Source organism: Podarcis cretensis (assembly GCF_951804945.1).
Source record: "Podarcis cretensis genome assembly, chromosome: 17".
NCBI classification, from domain to species: domain Eukaryota; kingdom Metazoa; phylum Chordata; class Lepidosauria; order Squamata; family Lacertidae; genus Podarcis; species Podarcis cretensis.
Window position 1 is genome coordinate 27,723,440 of NC_137187.1, and position 23,288 is coordinate 27,746,727.

Sequence of the window (23,288 nt, forward strand, 5' to 3'; positions counted from 1 at the left end):
CCGTCCAGGGGTCCTTTACTTTTACATTTTTAATATATTTACCATCTAGCGTGTTCTAAAGACTTGAACACTGCCTGTTATTTTGTTCAAAATGTGGGAGATTGTTTATTTGTATAGCATACACACAGTGCTTTGCTCATTGCAACCTACTATCTGAATGGTATCTCATGCCTTTGCCAGAGTACTCTACAGTGTGGTGTAGTGGTTAAGAGCAGTGGACTTGTAATCTGGTAAACTGGGTTCGATTCCCTGCTCCTCCACATGCAGCTGCTGGGTGACCTTGGGCTGGTCACACTTCTCTGAAGTCTCTCAGCCTCACTCACCTCACAGAGTGTTGGTTGTGGGGGAGGAAGGGAAAGGAGAATGTTAGCTACTTTCCTTAGGGTAGTGATAAAGCGGGATATCAAATCCAAACTCCTCCTCATCCTTCTCCTCCTCCTCCTCTTCTTCTTCTTCTTGAAATTCCCCAACACTTTCATATCTGGGAGAGGGGGAGTTACATTGTGTGGGTACAAATCTATAACATCCAACATGCATTTTGGAGGTTGGAGGGAACTGTAAAGGATTTATATCCCTACAAGAAAAAAATGTCAAAGTTGGTTAATATTTCAAACATTATTTAGTGGGGTTTATCACCATATGGCTTCCTTATTTAACTTTCCCTTTACATGGACAAGGGGTTCTTCATGCATGGTAATATAAAACAGCTTTACCTCTTCTCCTTTCTCACGTATTGGAGAGAAGGATTTGGATGGGGTGCCAGAAGCCTGCCCACTGCATTGATTTCAAGTTCCCTCTTTTACACAGTAGTTTCTGGTGGGTCTGTGGGCTCCCTGGTTCTCTTGCTTCACCAAGCGCAATTCAATATGCAGAGCTTGCTTTCAAATGAGGCAGAAGAGCCAACGTGCTGGAAAAGAAGGGAACCGGTAGATGTAAAGCGCAGAGAAACCCCAGCAAGAAACCCTTGTATAAAACAGACCGTTATCATTAAACATCAGCCCTATAATCGATCAACCCAGTAAATGTAGGAAGCACACAACAGCCAGTGCTACGCTGACTGAGATAAGAAGGTAGTGCTGTGCCAAAACCTGTCCTCCATTTGCTCGAAAGTTTTCTTCCCCTAGAAAAGAGGCTGCTGCTTCTTTCTGCTTCATTTGCAGGGTAGAATTGCTTCATACTTTCAGTGGATATGGGGCTATGAGCTTAGCTCCTTGTTGCAAGGTGGCCAAGGCTAGCGTGTGTATTTAGGGGCGGAGGAAGGGGGATGCGGGCCGCCCCAGGTGTCACCACTGAGGGGGGTGACCAAATGCTGGGCAGCACTCACCGTGGGGCCTGCAGCGCGCCTGAGCCATGCGTCTCTCCTGGGAGTGAGCTTGGGCGCCCGCAGGCTCCACGCTGCCCCAAACGGTCCTCCCACTGCCTCCTTCCCAGCTGTAGGGCAGCTGTAGGGAGACTCTGGAGGCCCTGCAGTGGCTCACCCCGCCCCTCTGGACGGCTCACCCCATCGTTGGGCACGCCTCCCCAAGTGCCTGAGCGGCTTCCTCCACCGCTGTGTGTATTCAGTGTTTTGCAGCCTCCCCAGGTGCCCTGCTTACTTTTGTGGGGCAAGGGGAGGGGGCAGACATATAGGAGACAATATCATCTGATATTGTCCCCTGGGTTTTAATGAAGTTATGTGGGAAGCTAGGGAGCATAGCTGTCAACTTTTCCCTTTTCTTGCGAGGAATCCTATTTGGAATAAGGGAATTTCCCTTTAGAAAAGGGAACAGTTGACAGCTATGCTAGGGAGTCTTGACTAACAAGCGCCTGAGATCAGTGCAGTTACTGATTTTGTTTTCAAAACAAGTTCTTCCTTTTACCTGAAAAAAAAATCTTTCCACACTGATTTGGTTTTTAATGATTTTTTATTATTATTACTTTCAAAACACTGATCAGCAGCCTAGGAGATAGCTTCCCATTCTTAGAGGGAAAAGGGCACAATAGGGTTTACTGGAAGTTCAAACATCTAGGATGACTGCAAAATGCAGACCACTAGAGTGATAATTTATAGAATGAGAGGAGCAATACTCAAAATTTCTCAGCCACCTGAAAAGTAAGGTAGTTGAAACAAGAAAAGCCAACCTCCTATCCACGAGAGTTTCACTGAAATTTTCTCCCCTCTTTCATAATTTTCAAATTCATTTTCTTATTTATTCATTGGAAATGATCAACATTTTCAGCACAGCAGTATCTTTAAAGCGGCATGTACAGGCAAATCTATACGCATTTTCTTGGCCTGATCAACACATACTAAATGTTGCGCTTTAAGAAACTTGCCACTAAATTCAAAATCCATAGCAGACGAATGTCATCAAGTTAGAATATGCCCCAAGCAGATTATTTTTTATTTTAATGAAACTTCATTTTTTGGCTCCAAATCCCCCTTTTGACATGTCATGAAATGAAATTTTCTTCTTAAACCACAATCCTGGCATAAATTATCAGCATGCAGACAGGGCTGCCTTGTTTTCAATCTTATTTCTCCACTCTTGACCATATAAACAACATTTAATTAAAAGATGTATACTGAAACGCTGTTTATTTTAGTAGCTAACCTATTAACAAAACTCTTAACATTGGAAGATGCAGTGAGACTAGCTGGTGGTGTGGTCTCTGTGTTAGGGCACCTGCTGATTATAGTTTCAACAGAGTCAATCTAGAGTCATCCTATTCAAACAAATGAATAGGAGCTTTCCATGTTCAAGGAACTTTTTCCACATTACCATGTTTGCAGAGGATCCAGTAAACATTACAGAATATTTGTGTGTGTGTGTGTGTGTGTGTGTGTGTGTGTGTGTGTGTGATATTAATGCACATAGCTCAAGCAAGCCATCCTTGGGATTTACAGTTTCAGCCAGACTAAACCAAGAGCACAGAACTCATAGCACATGGATAGGCAAACTAAGGCCCGGGGACCGGATCCGGCCCAATCACATTCTCAATCCAGCCTGCAGATTGTCCGGGAATCAGCGTGTTTTTACATGAGTAGAATGTGTCCTTTTATTTAAAATGCATCTCTGGGTTATTTGTGGGGCCTGCCTGGGGGATTAGTTCATTTTGAATTGTTATGTTTCAGTCCTGAAGAATAAGCTTAACCAAAATAAATTCATTCAGCAAAACTGCATCTTGGCAAAAGTCTGTTTATACTTTTCAGAAGTCCACCCCAATGTGCAGTGTCTTCTCTGTGAACGTCTTTCAGACCTGATAAGGAGACGCCTTTCCATACTATGGAACACACTTGCATTTGTAATGAACACCCACATTTCATCCTTTCACGTAATTAATTGGTTTGTCTCTCACAGAAAAGACACTTAACCTCATAAATTCTAGAAGGGCAAGGTTCCCATCTGGTGTGCATTTTTTCTTTTTCTTTTTTTGCTATATGATTCAGAGAAAATTTATTGATTTTCTTACATGGTAAAAATTATACATTCCAAATAAAATACAAAAGGAACAACAGATTACCAAATAAACGAATATGTATAAATCCTTAAATTCCCAAAGAAGACTTGTATTTAATTCACAATTTCTTAATTTTTCCATATGGCTTCCCATCTCCTCATTAAGGGTTCATCCCCCCCTTTTTTATTATCACTGCTTCAATATTCCTTATGTGCATTTCTTTCTTTTATTTTATCTCATGTATTCTTTCTCTAGCTTACAAATTGCAGAGTTTAGACAAAGCATATCCAGGTTTTCACTTGTGGACAATGTTTACTTAAGTATTCTTTATAAATTCCCCATTCATTTTTATACCTTTGAGTTGGCTGTCTCCTAATTGTCTCAGTCATTTTTGCTAATTCAAGATATTCAAAAAGGTGTTCCTTTGTGTTAGATTCTGTAGCTGTAATAAATTCAATAGTTACCTTTTGGTGATCATAGCACCCAAACTTGCTTTTCATCATAAACAGGCTGCGGCACTTATGATGGAATTGCACTGAAGGTAATTTTACAAGGTTTAAAGCTGCTTGGTAGTTTCTGATTTCTTCTGCTTTTGGCAACATCTTCCATGGGGATTTAAGGTGACAGGGTTCTTACATTTGCTATTTCAGCACAGAAGTGGACAGTGTGTTCTCAGCCAGATGAGGTCACTTCTGTGGCCGCGTGCTTTTTTCATCTAGTGGGTCCATGGTCCCACAGAAATATCTTTGTTATTTTACCCATGAAAGAATAACAGCAATTTATTAATAATGTTACTTGCAATGCTATCATATTTGACCAACACTTAGATCACATTATAGCTTAAATCAGAAAAAGATTGCTTTTGCCATCTTGATGACATCATAAAACCTCTGAGCTATAATAACTCAGAACTGGCTACCATGTGAACAAAGAATCCATACACACAACACCCTTCAGAAGAATAGAGTAGGATTTTGCCACCTTTCGTGAACCTGATGTGTGCATTGTTCAGCTCTTGGTCCATAACTTAAGGAGGATAAGTGGCTAATCTAAGTTCAACGCATTTGCTTTGATGTGAGATCCTGTGAAACCCATAAGAACTTTATTTTTATGTAAATATGGTTAGAGTTAAAAGACTATCTTCTGAAAGAAAGGAAACCCCCCCCCCCATAGATTATGTTAGGGATAGCCAACATGATGGTTTCCATGATGGATGGCAATTTCCATCATCCTTTATTATTGACCATGCTGGTGGAGGGTCTTGGAATCCAAGCAGGCCTGGAGGGCACCACACTGTCTTTGGGCATGCTTCCGATGATCTCTCGTGCAAAGATGAGTTTCTTCTATAATGATCCATATGGTCATTTCAGTCTCATCACCTTTCATTTGCGCAACTTTCACAATCAACAAATTTCTCCCACCTTTCTTTGCCCTAGCCTTCACAAACCCAGTGCCCTCCAGAAATCTTGGACTATTAAGTCCCACCAAGTACAGAGTTGTGGTTCGAGGACCCGACCCCCGCGAAGTAAAATGAAGACACAGGGACACGTGATATAAGGTTAATGGGCAAGAAAAGGCCACAACTTTATTGATTACAGCAATGAAAAGGTATTGGCTTAGGCATTGGATCGCGAAACAAGTGGGTTTATTCACCAGGGGTTCATCACCTGTTGATGCTAATCCAACTATAGGCTCACCCCTGATGTCACCGAGGGTCGTGCCATGGCCTCCCGCCAAGCAGGCTTCGGACGGAATACACGACCGCCAGATTCCATTAACGGAATACCCCTAGAAATTGAAGGCATAGGCGATGGCCACACCTAGCACTTCGACACACCACAACACATTATTCCAATGCCTAACCTACCCACCAATACCACCAAAAAGTTGTGACGATTGCTACGAGGTAGGCGAAAAAACCAAAAAGCCTAATGCCAAATGGAAAAACTCCTACCAGGCCCCCCGGGCAACCGGGGCGACCAACCTAAGGTCCATAGCAAGGCCAATGACCTAAGCCCTAACTCAAAGGGAGTGGAGGGTGGGTGACTCGCCCAGGACGACCAAGAGAAATGAGGCCGGGGGGGAGGCTGGCACTGCAGCATAAAGGCTGCTGGACACGCCCCCCCATGGCACCTGGTTGGACAGCCACCAGATTACGTCTAATTTAGTGGTGCTCAATTGTTTATGATCTGGCATCCTTCTTAACATTCAACCAAATTACAGTGTTTTTGTAAATAAATCCTAAATTTCTTCCAGTCTTCTTCAACTCTCTCCTCTCCCAGGTCTCGGATTCTGCCGGTCATCTCTGCCAATTCCATATAGTCTATCAGTTGCATCTGCCATTCTTCCAGTGTGGGTAGATCTTGGGTTTTCCAATGCTTAGCGATGAGTATCCTTGCTGCCGTTGTTGCATACAGGAAAAAAGTTCTGTCCTTCTTTATCACCCTCTGGCCGACAATACCCAGGAGGAAGGCCTCTGGTTTCTTAGGGAAAGTATACTTAAATACCTTTTTCAACTCATTATATATCATTTCCCAGAAGGCCTTCACTCTAGGGCACGTCCACCAGAGGTGAAAGAATGTTCCTTCATTTCCTTTACACTTCCACACCCGCATCCCTTTTTAAGGTAAAGGTAAAAGGATCCCTGACCATTAGGTCTAGTTGCGGATGACTCTGGGGTTGCGGCGCTCATCTCACTTTACTGGCCGAGGGAGCCAGCGTACAGCTTCCGGGTCATGTGGCCAGCATGACTAAGCCGCTTCTGGCGAACCAGAGCATTTGTCAAAGCACCCTTTCCATCTGTGTCAGCTTAGTGTTGTGTAAATATCCATCCAGCATTTGTTTCTTTGTTTAATTTACAACATTTCTATGATGTCCAATAACACACGTTCTCTGAGCAGCTTCCAATAAAAACAAAAACAAATAAATGCAAACCATGATTATAAGCATGAACTCTAATGCACTATGCTCACTAATTGCTTACTAATGGGTAGTGAGTGGCAATTTAATAACAACTATTAACACCACAGCAAAAACGTTTAAAGAAAACACTGAGAAAATAAGAACGTGCAGCTTTCAGAAAGAGACAGGTGGGTTCCAAAGTGAAAACTATAAGTGATTCTCTCCAGGGAGATCAACTCCAAAGTTCACTTCACTATTTTCACCAGTTATAGAGCACATTTGATGCTAACAGCTTTCTCCTGTCCTGGCAGGTGGTTTTTAAATCAAGCATTGTTAAATCTGTAGAGCTTAGAGTGATGCATCAGACAGTTCTGACACCCGCTCTTGCTTCTGCGCTCATTTCACATAAACTTGCTGTAGGCCTGAGGCATGGCTCACCAGGCAGCTTCAGCTCCAACATCTGAAAGCCGAAAAGCAAAGGAACAAAGGCAAGGGCCCATCCAGACTCATGATGGGGAATCAGTTTTATGTCGCTTTGTGATGATCCCACAACTCCAGACTATCCTCCCCACCTGTGGATGTTCCTTTTTTAACTAAATAAGGATCTTCATTAGAATCAAGAAGAAAATAACCACTAGAAAGCAGGGGAAACTCTTGAGTGACTAATTTAGAAGCTTCTCTAAGGTCTCATCAAAATGACTGACAGAATGTGTGAAGAAAATGTGTGCCCTACACTGAGATATGCCCCCTCTCTGTTTCAAAGTGTTCTCCTCACCCAGGACCTTTTTGTCTCCAGAGCACTTAGACCAAAAGTCTGCCCTTAGGATGGAGCTGTCATGTGATGAGTCAGGCTGCTTGACCACTCTGGGCTCAGTGCTGACTGATTCCCTGGAGAGAGACAAAGTTCCTCTATCTAGAAATGCTAAACATCGAAGCAGAGGCCCTATGCAATCAAAGCAGCCTCAGTCGCCTTCAGTTTTTTTTACCCTTAATTTCACTAGCATTGCCGCTTTGTCTTTTTACCTGATTGCGTTTCGGCTAACATGTTGTTGTTGTTTAGTCGTGTCCGACTCTTCGTGACCCCATGGACCAGAGCACGCCAGGCACTCCTGCCTTCCACTGCCTCCTGAAGCTTGGTCAAACTCATGTTGGTAGCTTCGAGAACACTGTCCAACCATCTCGTCCTCCGTCGTCCCCTTCTCCTTGTGCCCCCCATCTTTCCCAACATCAGGGTCTTTTCCAAGGAGTCTTCTCTTCTCATGAGGTGGCCAAAGTATTGGAGCCTCAGCTTCACGATCTGTCCTTCCAGTGAGCTCTTAGGGCTGATTTCCTCCAGAATGGAGAGGTTTGATCTTCTTGCAGTCCATGGGACTCTCAAGAGTCTCCTCCAGCACCATAATTCAAAAGAATCAGTTCTTCGGCGATCAGCCTTCTTTACAGTCGACTAACATAACTGGGTGTAAAATTAGCACCAGCACTATGGGTGGCCTCACGGTGGTAAAAGCTGGAGTAAAATGCCGCATAACATGCTCCCTATAATTGCCACATCTCTTCAGACCTCATTTGGTCTTTCTGCAATGGGCAGAACACCTTAGCTGTGTTCTATAAGTTGTTAAACCATAATCGCGGCACTGTGGTGAGCCAAAGCGATTCCGCCATCTGTTTACAGAGGGAGAGACAGGTATGGGGTGGGAAGGTATAAGCATGATTCACAACATATTCGTACATGTGCCTGGTAATGGAAACCATTCTAGAAGTAATCATCCTGTGTCTGGAAAATGTTATGTCTGAACCAGCTCAAAAGTCTAAAGCCAGGGGTGTGTTGCACAGAGTTGTGTTCAACTGCAGAGCTCTTACATTTGATAGTTGTGCTATTTATTAAATATAAATCTTTTTTTAAAAAAACACCCGCTGACAAATTATGTGTCTGAGGGCTGCAGGCAACACCATTTGACAGCTACTAATATATTTCTTCTGACATTTTTTTCTGCATGCAAAATTCCTGTTGACTTCAACGCACAGGACAATGATGGTTCTGTCAATTGCGCACATGCAGACTCCAGTTTAATTAGCTGCAGATGATGAGTTACCTGCCTTTGGGGAGTTTTGCAGAAGAGAATCTTTGCCTTGGTTTTATTGCAAGTATAGGTTTACAGGCATAGGCCTATTTTATTGAAAAGAACTCATAAACTTGTATGCTACTTGTATACTAGTGGACATAAGTGTGCGTAGGAACACTGATGTGCATCTGACTGCTTAAGCAGCATCTTCCAAAAGAATCCCATCTTACAGGTATAAAAACCCAGTCTAGGCACCCAACTCCACCAATCCTATAACAAACAGTAGGTCTCTTAAGACCTTTTAATCTTTCCATCGGTGCAGTTTTCCCACCCAGTTTTCTGATGAAGTATATTACCAAACCAATGGCAAAAGAAAAGCACAGTCCTATACATTTCTACTCAGAATTAACTCCAGTTTTGTTTGGTGGGGCTTACTCTCTGGTTAGTGGGGTTGAGATTGCAGCCTTATTGTGGTAGAAGCTTTCATGCGCCTATCTCAGTGTGGATCTCATTTCAGCCCAGATAAAGTGACTTACTAGAATTGCTGTTGTTGTCATCCGTCTGCCTCAGAGACAATGGAATAGTGTGTCATTGGGGGTAAAGTCAAAACATTGGAGAGTTACAGCACCTGCAGTGGCTGTAGAGACCAATACGGGAGAGACATGTTTTATTGCAGGTGGGGCAAATGAAGGCATCTGGTTTCACTGTTATAAAGGTAACAGGTAAAGGACACCTGGATGGTTAAGTCCAGTCAAAGGCGATTATGGGGTTGTGGTGCTCATCTTGCTTTCAGGCCGAGGGAGCCGGCGTTTGTCCACAGACAGCTTTTCTGGGTCATGTGGCCAGCAGGACTAAACCGCTTCTGGCGCAACGGGACACCATGATGGAAACCAGAGTGCATGGAAACGCCATTTACCTTCCTGCCATAGCAGTACCTATTTATCTACTTGCATTGGTGTGCTTTCGAACTGCTAGGTTGGCAGGAGCTGGGACAGAGCAATGGGAGCTCACCCGGTTGCAGGGATTCAAACCACCAAAATTATGATTGGCAAGCCCAAGGGGCTCAGTGGTTTAGACCACAGCGCCACCCACATACTTATACACTGTTCTAGGTGCACCATGGCATTTCTTCACTCTGCACTCCTCCCAATGGACATTTCTCCTCTTGTCCACCAGAACATATTCTAAAAAGCTGAGGGATTTCCTTGGGTTTTTATACCAAGGCAGCAAGGTCCCTGTATAACATATGGATTCATTGAAGCGACAGATATATGTGTGGGGAGAGCAGGGTACGTAAATGTCTCGAGGGGTGTGTGCGCAGAGGGGGCTGCAGAACAGGTGAGAGGACAAGGCATAGAGATTGTGGTGATCTGCGTGGAAGAGAGATTTGAAAAAAGGAGGAGGAGGAAGGGGAAAAGGGGGTTGAAGGGGAAATTGGGGGTGCAGAAGGGTTTTCAAAAAAGGAAGGAGTAGCAGGCATGGGAGTGGAGATGAAGAGGAAGGCAGGAGCAAGAAAGGGTCTGGAGAAGAGGAGAGGGTGGTTTCCTAATTGGACAGAAGATGGAAAGGGTGCTTACTGGTTGCAATGTGTGTGAGGGGTCTGTGTGCAAGGGGAGGTTACACAAAAGTAGAGGCAAGGAGGAGAAGGCATGGGTAGGAGGGGGAAGGTGAATTTTTTTGTTGTTGTTGTCTAGTCGTTTAGTCGTGTCCGACTCTTCGTGACCCCATGGACCAGAGCACACCAGGCACTCCTGTCTTCCGCTGCCTCCCGCAGTTTGGTCAAACTCATGCTGGTAGCTTCGAGAACACTATCCAACCATCTCATCTTCTGTCGTCCCCTTGTCCTTGTGCCCTCCATCTTTCCCAACATCAGGGTCTTTTCCAGAGAGTCTTCTCTTCTCATGAGGTGGCCAAAGTCTTGGAGCCTCAGCTTCAGGATCTGTCCTTCCACTGAGCACTCAGGGCTGATTTCCTTCAGAATGGATCGGTTTGATCTTCTTGCAGTCCATGGGACTCTCAAGAGTCTCCTCCAGCACCATAATTCAAAAGCATCAATTATTTGGCGATCAGCCTTCTTTATGGTCCAGCTCTCACTTCCATACATCACTACTGGGAAAACCATAGCTTTAACTATACGGACCTTTGTTGGCAAGGTGATGTCTCTACTTCTCAAGATGCTGTCTAGGCCTGTCATTGCCCTTCTCCCAAGAAGCAGGCGTCTTTTAATTTCGTGACTGCTGTCACCATCTGCAGAAAACAGGGGTGCAAAGTAGGGCTGCGGAATAGAAGTGGCTTCAGAAATTGGGTTGGAAAGGCAAAAAGTGAGTTTAGTAGTTGCAGGAAAGGGGATGCTCTGGGAGGTTGATGTGAGGGAAATTGCAGGGCGGTGGGTTTGGTGAGTAGAGCAAGAAAGGACACAGCCTAGTAAACATGTAAACACTCCATGTTGTATTATGTAAATAATGTGTGTGCTAGACATTTCCTTTGCAATGAACCCACCCCGGAAAGAATCTACTAAAGAGCACCCATGGACTGCACTTATGGTCTCGTTCCTTCCCTTTCCTGCCACCTTGTCGAGATATGGGTTGTTCTCGCTTCTTGACCCTTTGATCTCCAGGGTCACTTTTTCGAGATGAACCTCTTAACGAAACAACCAGCTCCCATCCACGATTGGTGTGCTGGTGCGTACTGAGGGCCAGCCCCAGATTTACATACCTTTGGACAAGCAAGCATTCTTTATGGCTGGCTGGCTGGACTGCCATGGTTTTGGGGGTTTCCCCCCCCCCAGTACGTGTGCCTACAAAGAGCATGGGAGCATATTTGGAGGATGATTTATTTTCCCTCCTGAAAGATTTCTGCCTCTCCTGATTCGCCTCCCCCTTAACGGCATGTGTTATATATTGACAGGGATTAAGTTTCCTCTCCTGAACGGAACAATGTGCGGGCAGAAAGCGAGCTAAGAGCTACCTTGTTGGTTCTTAAACGCAAGCAACGAACTATGCCAGAGCTTCCAAGCAAAGCACTCCTCCTCTCCAAGCTCTGCCACGCTCCCTCTCTCCTTCCACCCCTCTCCCTCCTTCCTTCTCCCAGTTATCCTTGTCCGGGACCCCCTTTCCCCCTTTTGTTATTCGGCATGTCTGATTAGCCCGAGCCTGATTGGCTGCCTGCCTGTTCGGAGAGAGATTCCATGCAGATCAGCCCCTGCTCTCGCCCAGTCCTCGCTCAGGAAACGTGAGCGCGGCGGATGGAAGCGGAGAGGCAGCGGCTCAAGCGCTAGCGCCCCGCCGCCACCGCTGCTGCTGCTGCTGCGCCGAGCCTGACAGCAGGCAAGCGAGGCAGGAGAGCCGCTTAGCAGCCGCAGCCGCTCACTCAGTACCTCTGCCTGACCGACTGAGATCCCGGCAAGGATCCAAGCATGGAATGGTGCCGCCGGGCAACAGCTGGCGCTCTGCTCCTGGCTTCCCTGCTCCTGGTAAATGCCCTTTCTTTTCTTTTACTAAAGCAGCGGCGGCCGCAGGATGGTCTCTCCTCCCTTGCAATGACTGGAGAACTTAGGCGGGGAGAGCGCGCGGCGAGGCTGCTCCTCTCGCAGAGGTTCCAACCTCGCAGGGCAGGTCCCGTTAGGTGGCAGTGGCTTAAAGGGCAGGTACAGAGAGTTGGGCTCGCCTCTGGTGTGGATAGGCAGCCCCTGAAACTTCTGGGTCTTGGAGGGGAAACCCACACTCCTGACATCCAGTTCTGTGGTCAAGGATGTGCCTGGGATTCTTTCTAGAAGGGATGCCGTTCTTTTCCCTCCTCTTAAAAAAACTATTTCGCCCACTCTGCGAGAGAGGGAGAGAAAAGCAGGTCCCGCAAGCGACTGAAGGATCTAATCCTGCTACCGCAGTAGCGCACTGATCTCTGATCACTGCAAGATTCTCGCGCAAACTTAACTGCTTCTTCCCTCTCCACGGTGCCAGGGATCCTGCCCGTTTGATGATCTTAAGCGCGCGTTATTTCAGCCAGACGAAACTTTTCAGATAGGAGGCTTCCCTAAATTGAATGACGGATGAAATTCTTTTGCGAGTTGGACTCTTGGGCTTGGGGGTTTGGGGGTGTTAAAAGGGAAGGCTCCGTTGCAAATTCTCCCCCGTGGGTTACTACCCCTCCTCCCTACCCTCCCTCACGTTCCCAAAAGCGTCGCTCACAATCTTGAAAAGATATGCTCTTGCATGCTGCTCGTGTCTTTTGTGTTTGTTTGTTTTTCCAAATCACTTCTGGTCATTTGGAATAATTGACTCGTTCATGCTGATCTTTTTGCAACAAGAGCTAAAGTTGGTCCGGGACCAGGAATGGAGTTGTCCGTGTGAAGGATTTCACAAATGCAAGCGGGTGGGGGGGGGGGTCAGAAATGATATTTCAACGTCAATAGTACTGTTTCTGGTGTGGTTCGAGGAAAATCCAGTCTGTCTATAAATACGAATTCAACTTGCTATTGCACACTAAGGTCCACGAGATATTTGAAAGTTTATTGCTGACTCACTCTCTGTGACAGGGATATGACTCTGCACTTCACTTGCACTGTAAATACTTTCCTACAGATGGCTGCTTATCCTAAACCGGGTTACTGTTTGTCATTGTAATTATTGCCAGCTCTACTGCTTATACCAACCATCACTTTTATGGGCAAACTTATTTTTTTGGCAACAAGTGTTGTGCATGATATTGTACATGCCACCGTCCCCAAATCTTTACACTAGTTATGCACATATTATTTCACTGTGCATATCAACATTTGTTTTTAAGATAAGATGTGTAAACTATTACAAATCACTAGTATAAATGTGGCAGGAATGGGTAGCTGGTCAGGCTTATCCGGGGCTTTTTACCCCCCAGAACCTGTTTTCAGTGCCAGAACACATCAGTATTTCTCTTGCCACTGAATAATCACTTCCATAATATAGGGGTCATTTGAAAGCTCCTTGGGGCAGGGCCTATCTTTTGCTTATTTTACACTGTAAAGGGCTGTGGGCATTATGCAATAGTGATTTGTAAACAAATCTTCATCCTTATTGCTCTGCAAGTCAAAAGAGCGAGGCTCTTTCTTCCTTTTTGGATTCATCCCAGCAGCAAGAGAAAGAGTATTATATTTGGAGCATGCTTGCGTTAGACTTGCATAATTGTTACTCTGCGTTGCCCTGCCAAATCGTGCAATTTTAATCCACCAAGAGCCAGTTTCTGAGAGCAAAAAGGGGTGCTAAGCCCTCCTTCTCCTGCAGCGTACCTCCCCACTGCCAGCCCCAATAAGCTGTGAGTGAGAGACTGTGGGCAACAGACTGGTTCACCATGCCTCAAACACATGTCCCTTTCTCTCTTAAAATTGATCCCCGCTTTATACACGATTGGAAAACTTTGTTTTGTTTTTTTGGTATTCTAGGACTGACTGAAGCAAGAGTTGAAGCAGTGTGATTTGGCTTCATCCTCAGAACATACCTAAACCAAATCTCCATTACTTGTGAATTAGGCACTCATTTCTCAGTTCACTAAAATAAATAGTACTCTCTGCTGCCAACCATTATGCATTATTCTTTAATGCTATATACCAGTTTGAGTTGGGTGAGTTGATTTGGATTCTTTTCTCTCTTTTAAATAGATTTCCCCATTCACCACCAAATAAAACTTAATTTGTGCCTGCAGGTAAGTTATAGGGGAAAAGAGGATGGGGGAGATGCAATCTCAAAGGTACACAAAACAATGCACTGTTTTTTAAAAATATTTTTCTTGCCCCAGTGCATTTCAAAGCACACCGAGTAAAGCACAATAAAATGATGAGTGATGGGGAAGACTATGTTACACTCCCCCTGCAAATTAATATATGCATTTTGGCAGGCAGGCAACTTTCTGCTTCACTGTTTGGTTTCAAAGATCTTTATGGGTGGAATGAGATGGAACAAGAAATTTAAAAGAGAGTTGAAGATAAGAGAGGACATAATTAGGGAATTAATAAGCTAGCACTTATGGAGTGTGTGTGTGTGTGTGTGTGTGTGTGTGTGCATGTGAATCATGACTTCCGTTTCTCTTCTAAAAGAGTTCCCCTAAATCAAGTGTGATGAATGAGTGAATTATGGAGGGACACCAAGAACAGGATATAGATTGTAGAAACCTGTGGATCTCTAGCTCCTCCCTTTAAAGTAAGCTCAGCATTAATTTATGTGGGAGAATGAAGCATATTATGCTTGGCTTTTAGTTCTGGTCTAAAAGGTCACCTTTGCCTTGCAGGTGTGGCTTGCAACAAGAAACAAAAAAACAAGGTTACATTAAGTATGCTCAGCTACCTGGGTAAAGTCAACTAGAAAGGTATCAGAGCTGAGTACACACAAACCTGTTGATCCCTAGGCAGCTTATGATGTCAGATGAGGGCCACACCAGAAGCACCAGAAGCAGATTCCTCTCTTTGGTAGATGTCTGCCCCAATCATTAATGAAACAGGGGGTAGGGGCCCAGTTTTAAGAGCAAAAGGAGGCTGTGAGTAGGTGGCCTGGTTTTTTTTGGGTTGCTGGCACTCTAGGTTGCTGGCACTCCAGTCTGGCACTCCAAGCAGCACTGAGTGGTTTAGTCTAGGCACCATTTCAGTTTCCCACAATTCACTTGAGGTAGCATGCCTTTTGAAGGCTGTGAGGAGTTAAAATGAGGGCTGAACACAGCCACCTAGCAGTGCCATCACTGTTGCCTGCCTCCAGGTAAGTCAGTCAGGGCGCTATTCTGAAGGGCCTGACCACTCCTCAACCCCATCATTTGCTGTTAAATCTGGGCCCTGTAACCCTCACTTTATTCATTATTGGTGCAGGCCCACATTTCTGGGGAAAAAAGAAATGTGTTTGCTGTCAATTCTAGCATATCCCTGACAACTTCCATGTATGTAGAGCTGTCACTATGGATTTGCTGGAGAATAGACTGTAGCTGATACTTGCAGACACCTCTGTATGTATGGATCAGGAAAAAAAAACTATCACCTCCTCAGTACACTGAATGAGTCAGCCCACATATAGATCACACAAAGCAGACAGGAGCCTTGGTTTTCATGGCTAGCTTCCCAGGATGAGCATAGGACATGTCTCGGAGGGGAAAGGTTTTGCAATTTTTCTGTGAACATTTCCCGTGCTACTGGTTACGTGCTGCGACTGGGAGCCTGGAAAGCTGGCGTGCATGAGCCCCTAGAGACTGAAGGTCAAAAACCTGAATGGATTGTGGTTATGTGAGCAAAATAGGTACAGTGGGATAAGTACCTGGGGTTTCCATCCTCCAAGCCAAGGATGGGGAACCTGTGGTCCTCTAGAAGTCCCAGTCCCAGCAAACATGGCCAATGGTCAAGGGTTATGGGATTTGTAGCCCATCTGTGTAGGGACACAGGTTCCCCATTCTTGCTGTAGGCCAAACGTGTGCATTCATTTTAGATGGTGTTGCCCCCACTCTTCACAGCCTTGTTTTGCAAGCCCCCTTTCCCCTACTACAAGAGATGCTCAGAGTCTGAACAGTCAGATGGAGTGTGGAAGTTCCAGACATCTCCCTAATCCTTTACTTCACTCTACCTCTGGTCTGAATATCACCATTTTTTCATATTTCTGCATAATGCAAAATGGGAAGTGCAGGGGCAGCTTAGCCCAGTTTGATCAAAAGCCATCCTGCTGTGTGCTGGAGTAATTGCTCTGCTGCTTTCACCAAGGTCCACATCCTAGGTTAAGGTTTTTAATCTCTGATGATGTGTTTGCCATGGTACATCCTCTTCCCTAGAGCCATCGTCTTCAACACTTTCTTCCTGTAAAAAACAATGGGTCGTAGTTCCAGAAAAGGCAGGAATTGTGTGGTTTGCAGTTGTAATGTGGAATGCATCAGTTCTTTATCCTGGCACTCAAATCCTCACATCTTCACCAACACCAGTTGGGGACCAGAACAGCACACACAGCATTGTGGCTGCCAGGAATCAGATAAGGCTTTAGCAACAAGAGACCACTTTCAGTTGATTTGTCAGGGGGTACAAACAGCAGCAGATGTGTCTGCGTAGCCGGAGTGAGGGCAATGAGCCCTGTCCTCACTCTGAATGGGCTTTGTTGTGTAATCATACAGCCAAATCATGATGTCATCCTGTTGATGATATGATTGCCCTAATGGGCTAGGGTCACAATAGTCAGGAAGAAGCACATGGCCAGGAAGGGGAGGAGGGGAACGACACTGGAACAGCTGTAAATAGAAAGCAATCAGATTGTGAAAAGGTGTGAATGTAAGCACAGAACATGTTGGGTCCCTCGGTGGCTGCCCTTATTATGCTGAAAATCCTGCCGTGAACACTGACCTATTGCCTGGAATCAGATGGGCAGAATGGATGTATTTCAGTCTCACCACCCAATAAGCCCACATAGATGTGTCCAAGAAGAGGTACCACCACTTTGGGAGTATGTTGATGACAAATGATTTACACCCTGAAATGCTAATATCCTTTGCACACGTAGAAGCAAACCTGTTTTTGTCACCAAGTGCACGCTATGGTTTTCCCAGTAGTGATGTATGGAATTGAGAGATGGACCATAAAGAAGGCTGATCGCTGAAGAATTGATGCTTTTGAATTATGGTGCTGGAGGAGACTCTTGAGAGTCCCATGGACTGCAAGAAGATAAAACCTATCTATTCTGAAGGAAATCAGTCCTGAGTGCTCACAGGAAGGACAGATCATGAAGCTGAGGCTCCAAGACTTTGGCCACCTCATGAGAAGAGAAAACTCCCTGGAAAAGACCCTGATGTTGGGAAAGATGGAGGGCACAAGGAGAAGGGGACGACAGAGGACAAGATAGTTGGACAGTGTTCTCAAAGCTACCAGCATGAGTTTGACCAAACTGCAGGAGGCAGTGGAAGACAGGAGTGCCTGGCGTGCTCTGGTCCATGGGGTCACGAAGAATCGGACACAACTAAACAACTAAACAGCAACAAGCACCCTCAAGAAGAAATGGAAGCCACTGAGAGTACACTCCCATGGAGAGTCCTCGCAGGATGCATGCATTTTTTTTCATGCATACTTTGAAGTATATACTAAACACCTAAGAATGCAATGTGTGAAGTGGCGCTGAAGTAAGTAGAGACGATATGTTTGAGTTTCTCAAGAGATAATTTAGCATTCCGCCTGCCACAACATATAGCTGAGGGCAGCAGCAGCAGCAGCAGGGCCACATCCAGCCCCTTGGAGAAGTCTACCAGACCCACCTCTGGTTAGAAGCAAAAGAATTCCAGACATTAGATTTCACCACTGACCTCGTGAGTGCCAGGACCTCCAGCCTCCTTCATTCTTGTAAAAATCCCATATTTCAGTGATGCTGACACAGAGTTCAGTGGAAACTCTTCACATATGTTAGTTCATAGGAATGTAGGCTTTATTGTGGCTGATAGGCAAATATGCTGCCACCAGCAAAAAGGAGTTGAGATGGGGGAACCCTGCAAATATTGCACCAGCTCTGGCTAGGCAGCAGGAGGGAGGCATTGATGTTCTGTCTCTTCTGCCCCATCACATTCTTTCTGAGCAGGAGTGGAGCTGTGATTTAGCATCCTCGGGTTCATTGAGTCACTGTGTTCATAAGAGGGCTGGCCATGCTCAGCCTCTGAAAGTCCCACTGCATGCAGATCGAGAACTACAAACCATCATACCAAAGGAGGTCCCTGACACTGCAAAGACCTATCAGGGGACTGAGCCCAATAATTTTTAATTAGGTTTTTAAAATAAAAATAAATCTCATTGCTTTGTTATGCAACAGGGCCTGAACTTGCAACCCAAGATGCTAACGAGTAATTAATTTTAGAAATAAGGAGATTGGGGAGCAGGATTGTCCAGGTGGCCATCTTTGTTGCTTTTAATTTCACTGTTGTTGTTGTAATTGTTTTTGTTAAACACATACTTGTGTTTTTCTGTGCATATGCAGTTCTTCCTTGTGGGGATGTGGATTCAGGTTTATTAATCAATGTATTTCTGCAGTTGTTTCCATGCACTTAATTTGATATAGATTGCCAAAAATTGGCGGGGAGGGAATCTTGAAGAGAATTGGTAGGTAGCCAGGTTTAGCTTCTGCTAAAAGAATTAGCAGACTACTACTGTTTCCTTCTGAGTAGCTGCACAGGTGCAGCTCTGCAAGTTGCTTGCTCCAAAAATGAGAGGGGGGAAGACAGGAAAGTGACCAAGAGGCGGCACAGCATGAGTCTTTCTCCAGATCAGTTGTGAAATAACTGGAACCTGCTTGATGAAGTACATAATGGGAGAGGGGAGCCTTGAAGTTCCAGACTTTAAAGAGAGCATGCTAAATTAGGCCCCTTTTTGTGAGTAGATATCAGTAGCAGATTATGTGTGTGTGTGTTTTAAAAACTGCCAATCCAGATGCACCAAAAATAAATAAATAAATTGTAAAAAAGGGGGGTTCTAATTAATTGAAGAAACATTTATGTGACTGAGATTTGTCAGAGGTGAACATTTTCCTCAGTATCCACAAGAATGCATACAGGAGGCATTCTATGAATGCGAAAAAACTGAATGAGAACCTATGTAGCACCGTGGTTGGGCTTGTAAGACCCAGGTTGAAGTCCCCCTCAACCATGAAGCTCACAGATAACCTTGGGCCAGTCCAAGCCACTTGGACACACTCATATGGACATACAGTGGTACCTCAGATTACATACGCTTCTGGTTACAGACTCTGCTAACCCAGAAATAGTGCTTCAGGTTAAGAACTTTGCTTCAGGATGAGAACAGAAATCGGGCTCCGGCGGCGCGGCAGCAGCAGGAGGCCCCATTAGCTAAAGTGGTGCTTCAGGTTAAGAACAGTTTCAGGTTAAGTACGGACCTCCGGAACAAATTAAGTACTTAAGCTGAGGTACCACTGTATTGAGGAATGAGTGTGATTTCTGAAAAGAAACCCTTCATGGGGTGGATGAGGAGTTGTAGGATAACAATTCAATGAAGTTTTTATTATAAAAATGCAGGGATTTTTTCCCCTTTTTTGTGAGGTTATGAGTGTGGAAGATAAGAGAAACTAAAGATTTCTTTTTTTAACCACGCCTTCATCAATATTGCATGGAGTTCCTGTCGTGTGAGGTGTGTATGCACAGATAAAGCCTGCTGCTTAAATTATAATTGATAAGGTTGGGAGGCTGTTGATGAAAGAAATTCACCTGAGGTAACAGAGATGGAACGAGCTTGCCTGCCATAATCTAACCACTAATATAGATGCTTCAGGAATCAGATGCAGACCGCTGGACCTCATTTGACCCCCACTGATTTGCACCAGCGGAGAATTTGGCCTTGGCTTGCAAAATGAATGTACATTCATAGCCCTAAAATTCCAATGACAGGGACCAACAAACCCAGGTATTTTTTGGTGGGGTGAGAAGAGATGCCTTTACTCCTTATATAGATTTTACATGCTGAATAAAGGAGCCAATAAAAAACAACAACACCCCAAAGAGGGTTAAAAGGCCCATTATGTTCATTTAGAGAATGCAGAGTAGACACAGGGAGCCTTCAGTCTTCTCACCCAAAGGGAATGTGGCTGAGACTTAGGCTGCTCTTTGACATGCATGTTCATCCTGACTTGAAGTCAAACCACTTCTTGTCAAAGAGTCATTGAATCAAATTTGCATTTGCTGTCTGCTCCTTTTCAGGGGCCTTAGCTCTCTTGCCTGCCATTGTAATAGTTTCAGGAGTTAACACTAGGAATGATAATAAAGTACATGGGTTCCCCCTCCCCTCAAGAATTTCTTTCCCCTCCTCCTCCTCCTCCTCCTTCTAATTTATACATGGAATCTAGTCAAGTACAATAGTCCATTCCATTCATGCTCTCCTCCTCTATTATCTGTTTTGGATGACCATTGGTGCAATTAGCCTGTGGACTGAATCTTAAATTCCTTGTTTTACAGCTGAACTCAGAAAAGTTTTCTTCTGTCACCCCCCCCCCCTTTTGTGCAGGTATGTCTATCACTCTCAGACTGCCCATCTGTTTCTACGTTTATAGCTGTGCGGAGGAGAACGATTTTCCAATGCTTGCTCCAAAAACGCACATGTTCTTTTTCCATGATCACTCACTTGTGTATGCGACCGGCACTCAGTTGTGCCAGCTGAATAGGTGCACGCTGTACTCTGCTCTTTACACATGCAGTCAAATGGCTTTGTTTATGCACACGATCCATGTTCAAAAATACTGCGCCATTTTGACAGCCATATCCACAACTTGGGGACGCAGGTGGCGCTGTGGGTTAAAGCCTCAGCGCCTAGGGCTTGCCGATCGAAAGGTCGGCGGTTCGAATCCCTGCGGCGGGGTGCGCTCCCGCTGCTCGGTCCCAGCGCCTGCCAACCTAGCAGTTCGAAAGCACCTCCAGGTGCAAGTAGATAAATAGGGACCGCTTACCAGCGGGAAGGTAAATGGCGTTTCCGTGTGCGGCTCTGGCTCGCCAGAGCAGCGATGTCACGCTGGCCACGTGACCCGGAAGTGTCTCCGGACAGCGCTGGCCCCTGGCCTCTTGAGTGAGATGGGCGCACAACCCCAGAGTCTGTCAAGACTGGCCCGTACGGGCAGGGGTACCTTTACCTTTACCTATCCAAAACTTATCTGGTGCTCTCTGCCACTCGGATATCTTTGCTGCACCTGAGTTCAAAATCAGGAGATTAAAAGCATATCCACTGGGCAAAAGGGTGTTTATCTAAAGCAGTGTTTCGTAAACTTGGGTCTCCAGCTGTTTTTGCACTACAACTCCCATCACCCCTTGCTAGCAAGACCAGTCAATGGAAACTGTAATCCAGAAACAGCTGGAGACCAAAGTTTGGGAAACACTGATCTAAAGCACTGCTATGCAGGAGGTATCTGAGGAAGCAGTGATGGGAAGAATCCTGAAAACCTTTAAATATGTCACTAAAGACAATCAAAGAGGTCTAGCATAGATTATTAAAGGGTGTAGGTATTAGGTCAAACAGTACATGAGACAGGAAACCTGTCTCAGAGCGTTACCACTGCAGACTGCAGGTGTGAGCTCCTATGATCCTATGCACCTCAATAAAACATTCCCAGCTGATAGAAAATATATTGATTCATTTCCTTGACATGTTGTTTGTGTGGGAGCTTATTCCCACAGGCTTTGGGGAACTGGCTGTTTTGAATGAAAGGGCAGATGACTAAGTGGTGGCATGATAGCAGGTTATAAAATTGTACATGGCATGGATTAAGTGAATAGAGGGAAATTTTTCTCCCTCTCCCATATCACTAGAAGCTGAATGTTGGAAGATTTCAGATAAAAGAAAGCATTCCTTCACACAGTTAAACTATGGAACTCTCTGCCACAGGAAGCAGCGATGACTATAAACCTGGATGGGACTCAAGGTGGATTACAGATGAAATAAGAACAGCTAAAACAGAGAAAAGAAATAATAGGAAAAACAATTAAGCATTAATATCATTCAGCATCTCACTCTTGCTCTTTCTGAGGTCTATTAAAAACATACAGATAATTATAATAAAAACAGCACCAGCTCTTTCATTCAAAGAAGTGAGTTCCCCAAAGCCTGTTGGAATAAGAAAGTCTTCGCCTGCCAGCGGAAACACAACGGGGGTGGGGAGCCAGACTAACTTCTCTAGGGAGGGCATTCCAAAGTCTGGGAGCAGCCACCAAGGAGGCCCTGCCCCTACCAAGCATGCATACAGGCATCTGGTTCAGGCAGTGTGAGTGTGTATTGTTAGTTTCTGTTTGTGCCACTGTGCAGTGCTTTGAGTCACAAGACTCTGTTTTTCATTCCAGAGATTCCAGACTGTTGGAAGTCTCATGGAAGACGGGAGACGGATGTGATGTTTACTGGTTTTCTGTTTCCTTTGTCTTTTCAGTTGCTCTCTGCTCTCACAGAGAGAGGATGCATTTCTTTTCTGTCTGCGTAGCTTAGCAATAAAACCCTTAGCATGTAGCTCATATTTCTCATCACTTCTGCTGCTTTGAAACTCTGCGTAATGGAAATGTGCCTGGAGCCTCATCAAAGGCTCAGGTCGTGAATTATCGTCGGAGGAGATTCCGGAAGATGAGCTTTATCAGCTCGGTCATAGCGGAGATTCTGACATATATGTGAGGGAAGAAAAACTGGGTTTTGGGTCACATTCGGATGACCTTTTTATTCGGCAATCATCCTGAACTGTTTGCACAAAGTTTGTGAGGAGGTTTAGACCATGCCAGCTTTTTATTGAACAAGAATTCTGATTAGCTTGGTTAGGCAACATTGTGTCAAGCACATGTGATCCCACAATTTCCATTCACTTTCCTGATAGCAAAGAGGGTGACTTTTCGGAGAAGCTGGCTAGTTGCGTGAGAACTCCAAAGCAGCTTTAATTGTACAAACTTTAGCGGCATGTGACAGAATAGAGACAAAACTGAAGTGCCCTCAGTCTTGTCCCTTGTGTGTGCATTTGTGTTAACAATGAGAGGCTGAACGTGGAAAGTGCATGTATATTTCCTATATGGCACATACCTTAGCCATAGAATGCATATGCGTGTTGTGTGAGTTGAAGCATCATCTGTGATTGTTGTCTTGACTTATGTGTTCTGCATGCAAATGGATTGTGTTGTGTTGATCTGTGGGGAGCTGATACCATTCATGTATTGTATGCCTTGATGGCAGGAGACTTGTGAGCACATGTAATAGCTGTGCATCTTGAGAACAACAGGGTATTCTTCTGTGGGCCCCACCCTCTGAGCTCTGCCAAGGTGCCAGGATTTTGAATTTTTCAGGTTTGCAAGCCTATATGTCAGCTATGAAATTAGGCAAGAGGTTGAGAGATCTTTGCCCAAGGATATCCAGGTAGATCCCCGAAGGAACAGAATCTTCCCTGGTTCCAGTTCTGATAG

The 23,288-nt window shown here is 45.0% G+C and overlaps 1 protein-coding gene across 3 annotated transcripts in view; it reads left to right on the plus strand.

Moving 5' to 3' along the window:
- Positions 1–23,288, plus strand: part of ADAMTSL1 (ADAMTS like 1) — a 496,501-nt gene that overhangs the window by 223,885 nt on the left and 249,328 nt on the right. The window contains exon 1 of one of the 3 annotated variants that reach the window (XM_079959105.1): positions 11,379–11,874. The exons of the other annotated variants lie outside the window; for them this stretch is intronic. Coding sequence (XP_079815231.1) covers positions 11,818–11,874 — 57 coding nt within the window. The 5' untranslated portion in view covers positions 11,379–11,817. Of the gene's footprint in view, positions 1–11,378; positions 11,875–23,288 lie in introns of those variants that run through there. 3 annotated transcript variants of the gene reach the window in all.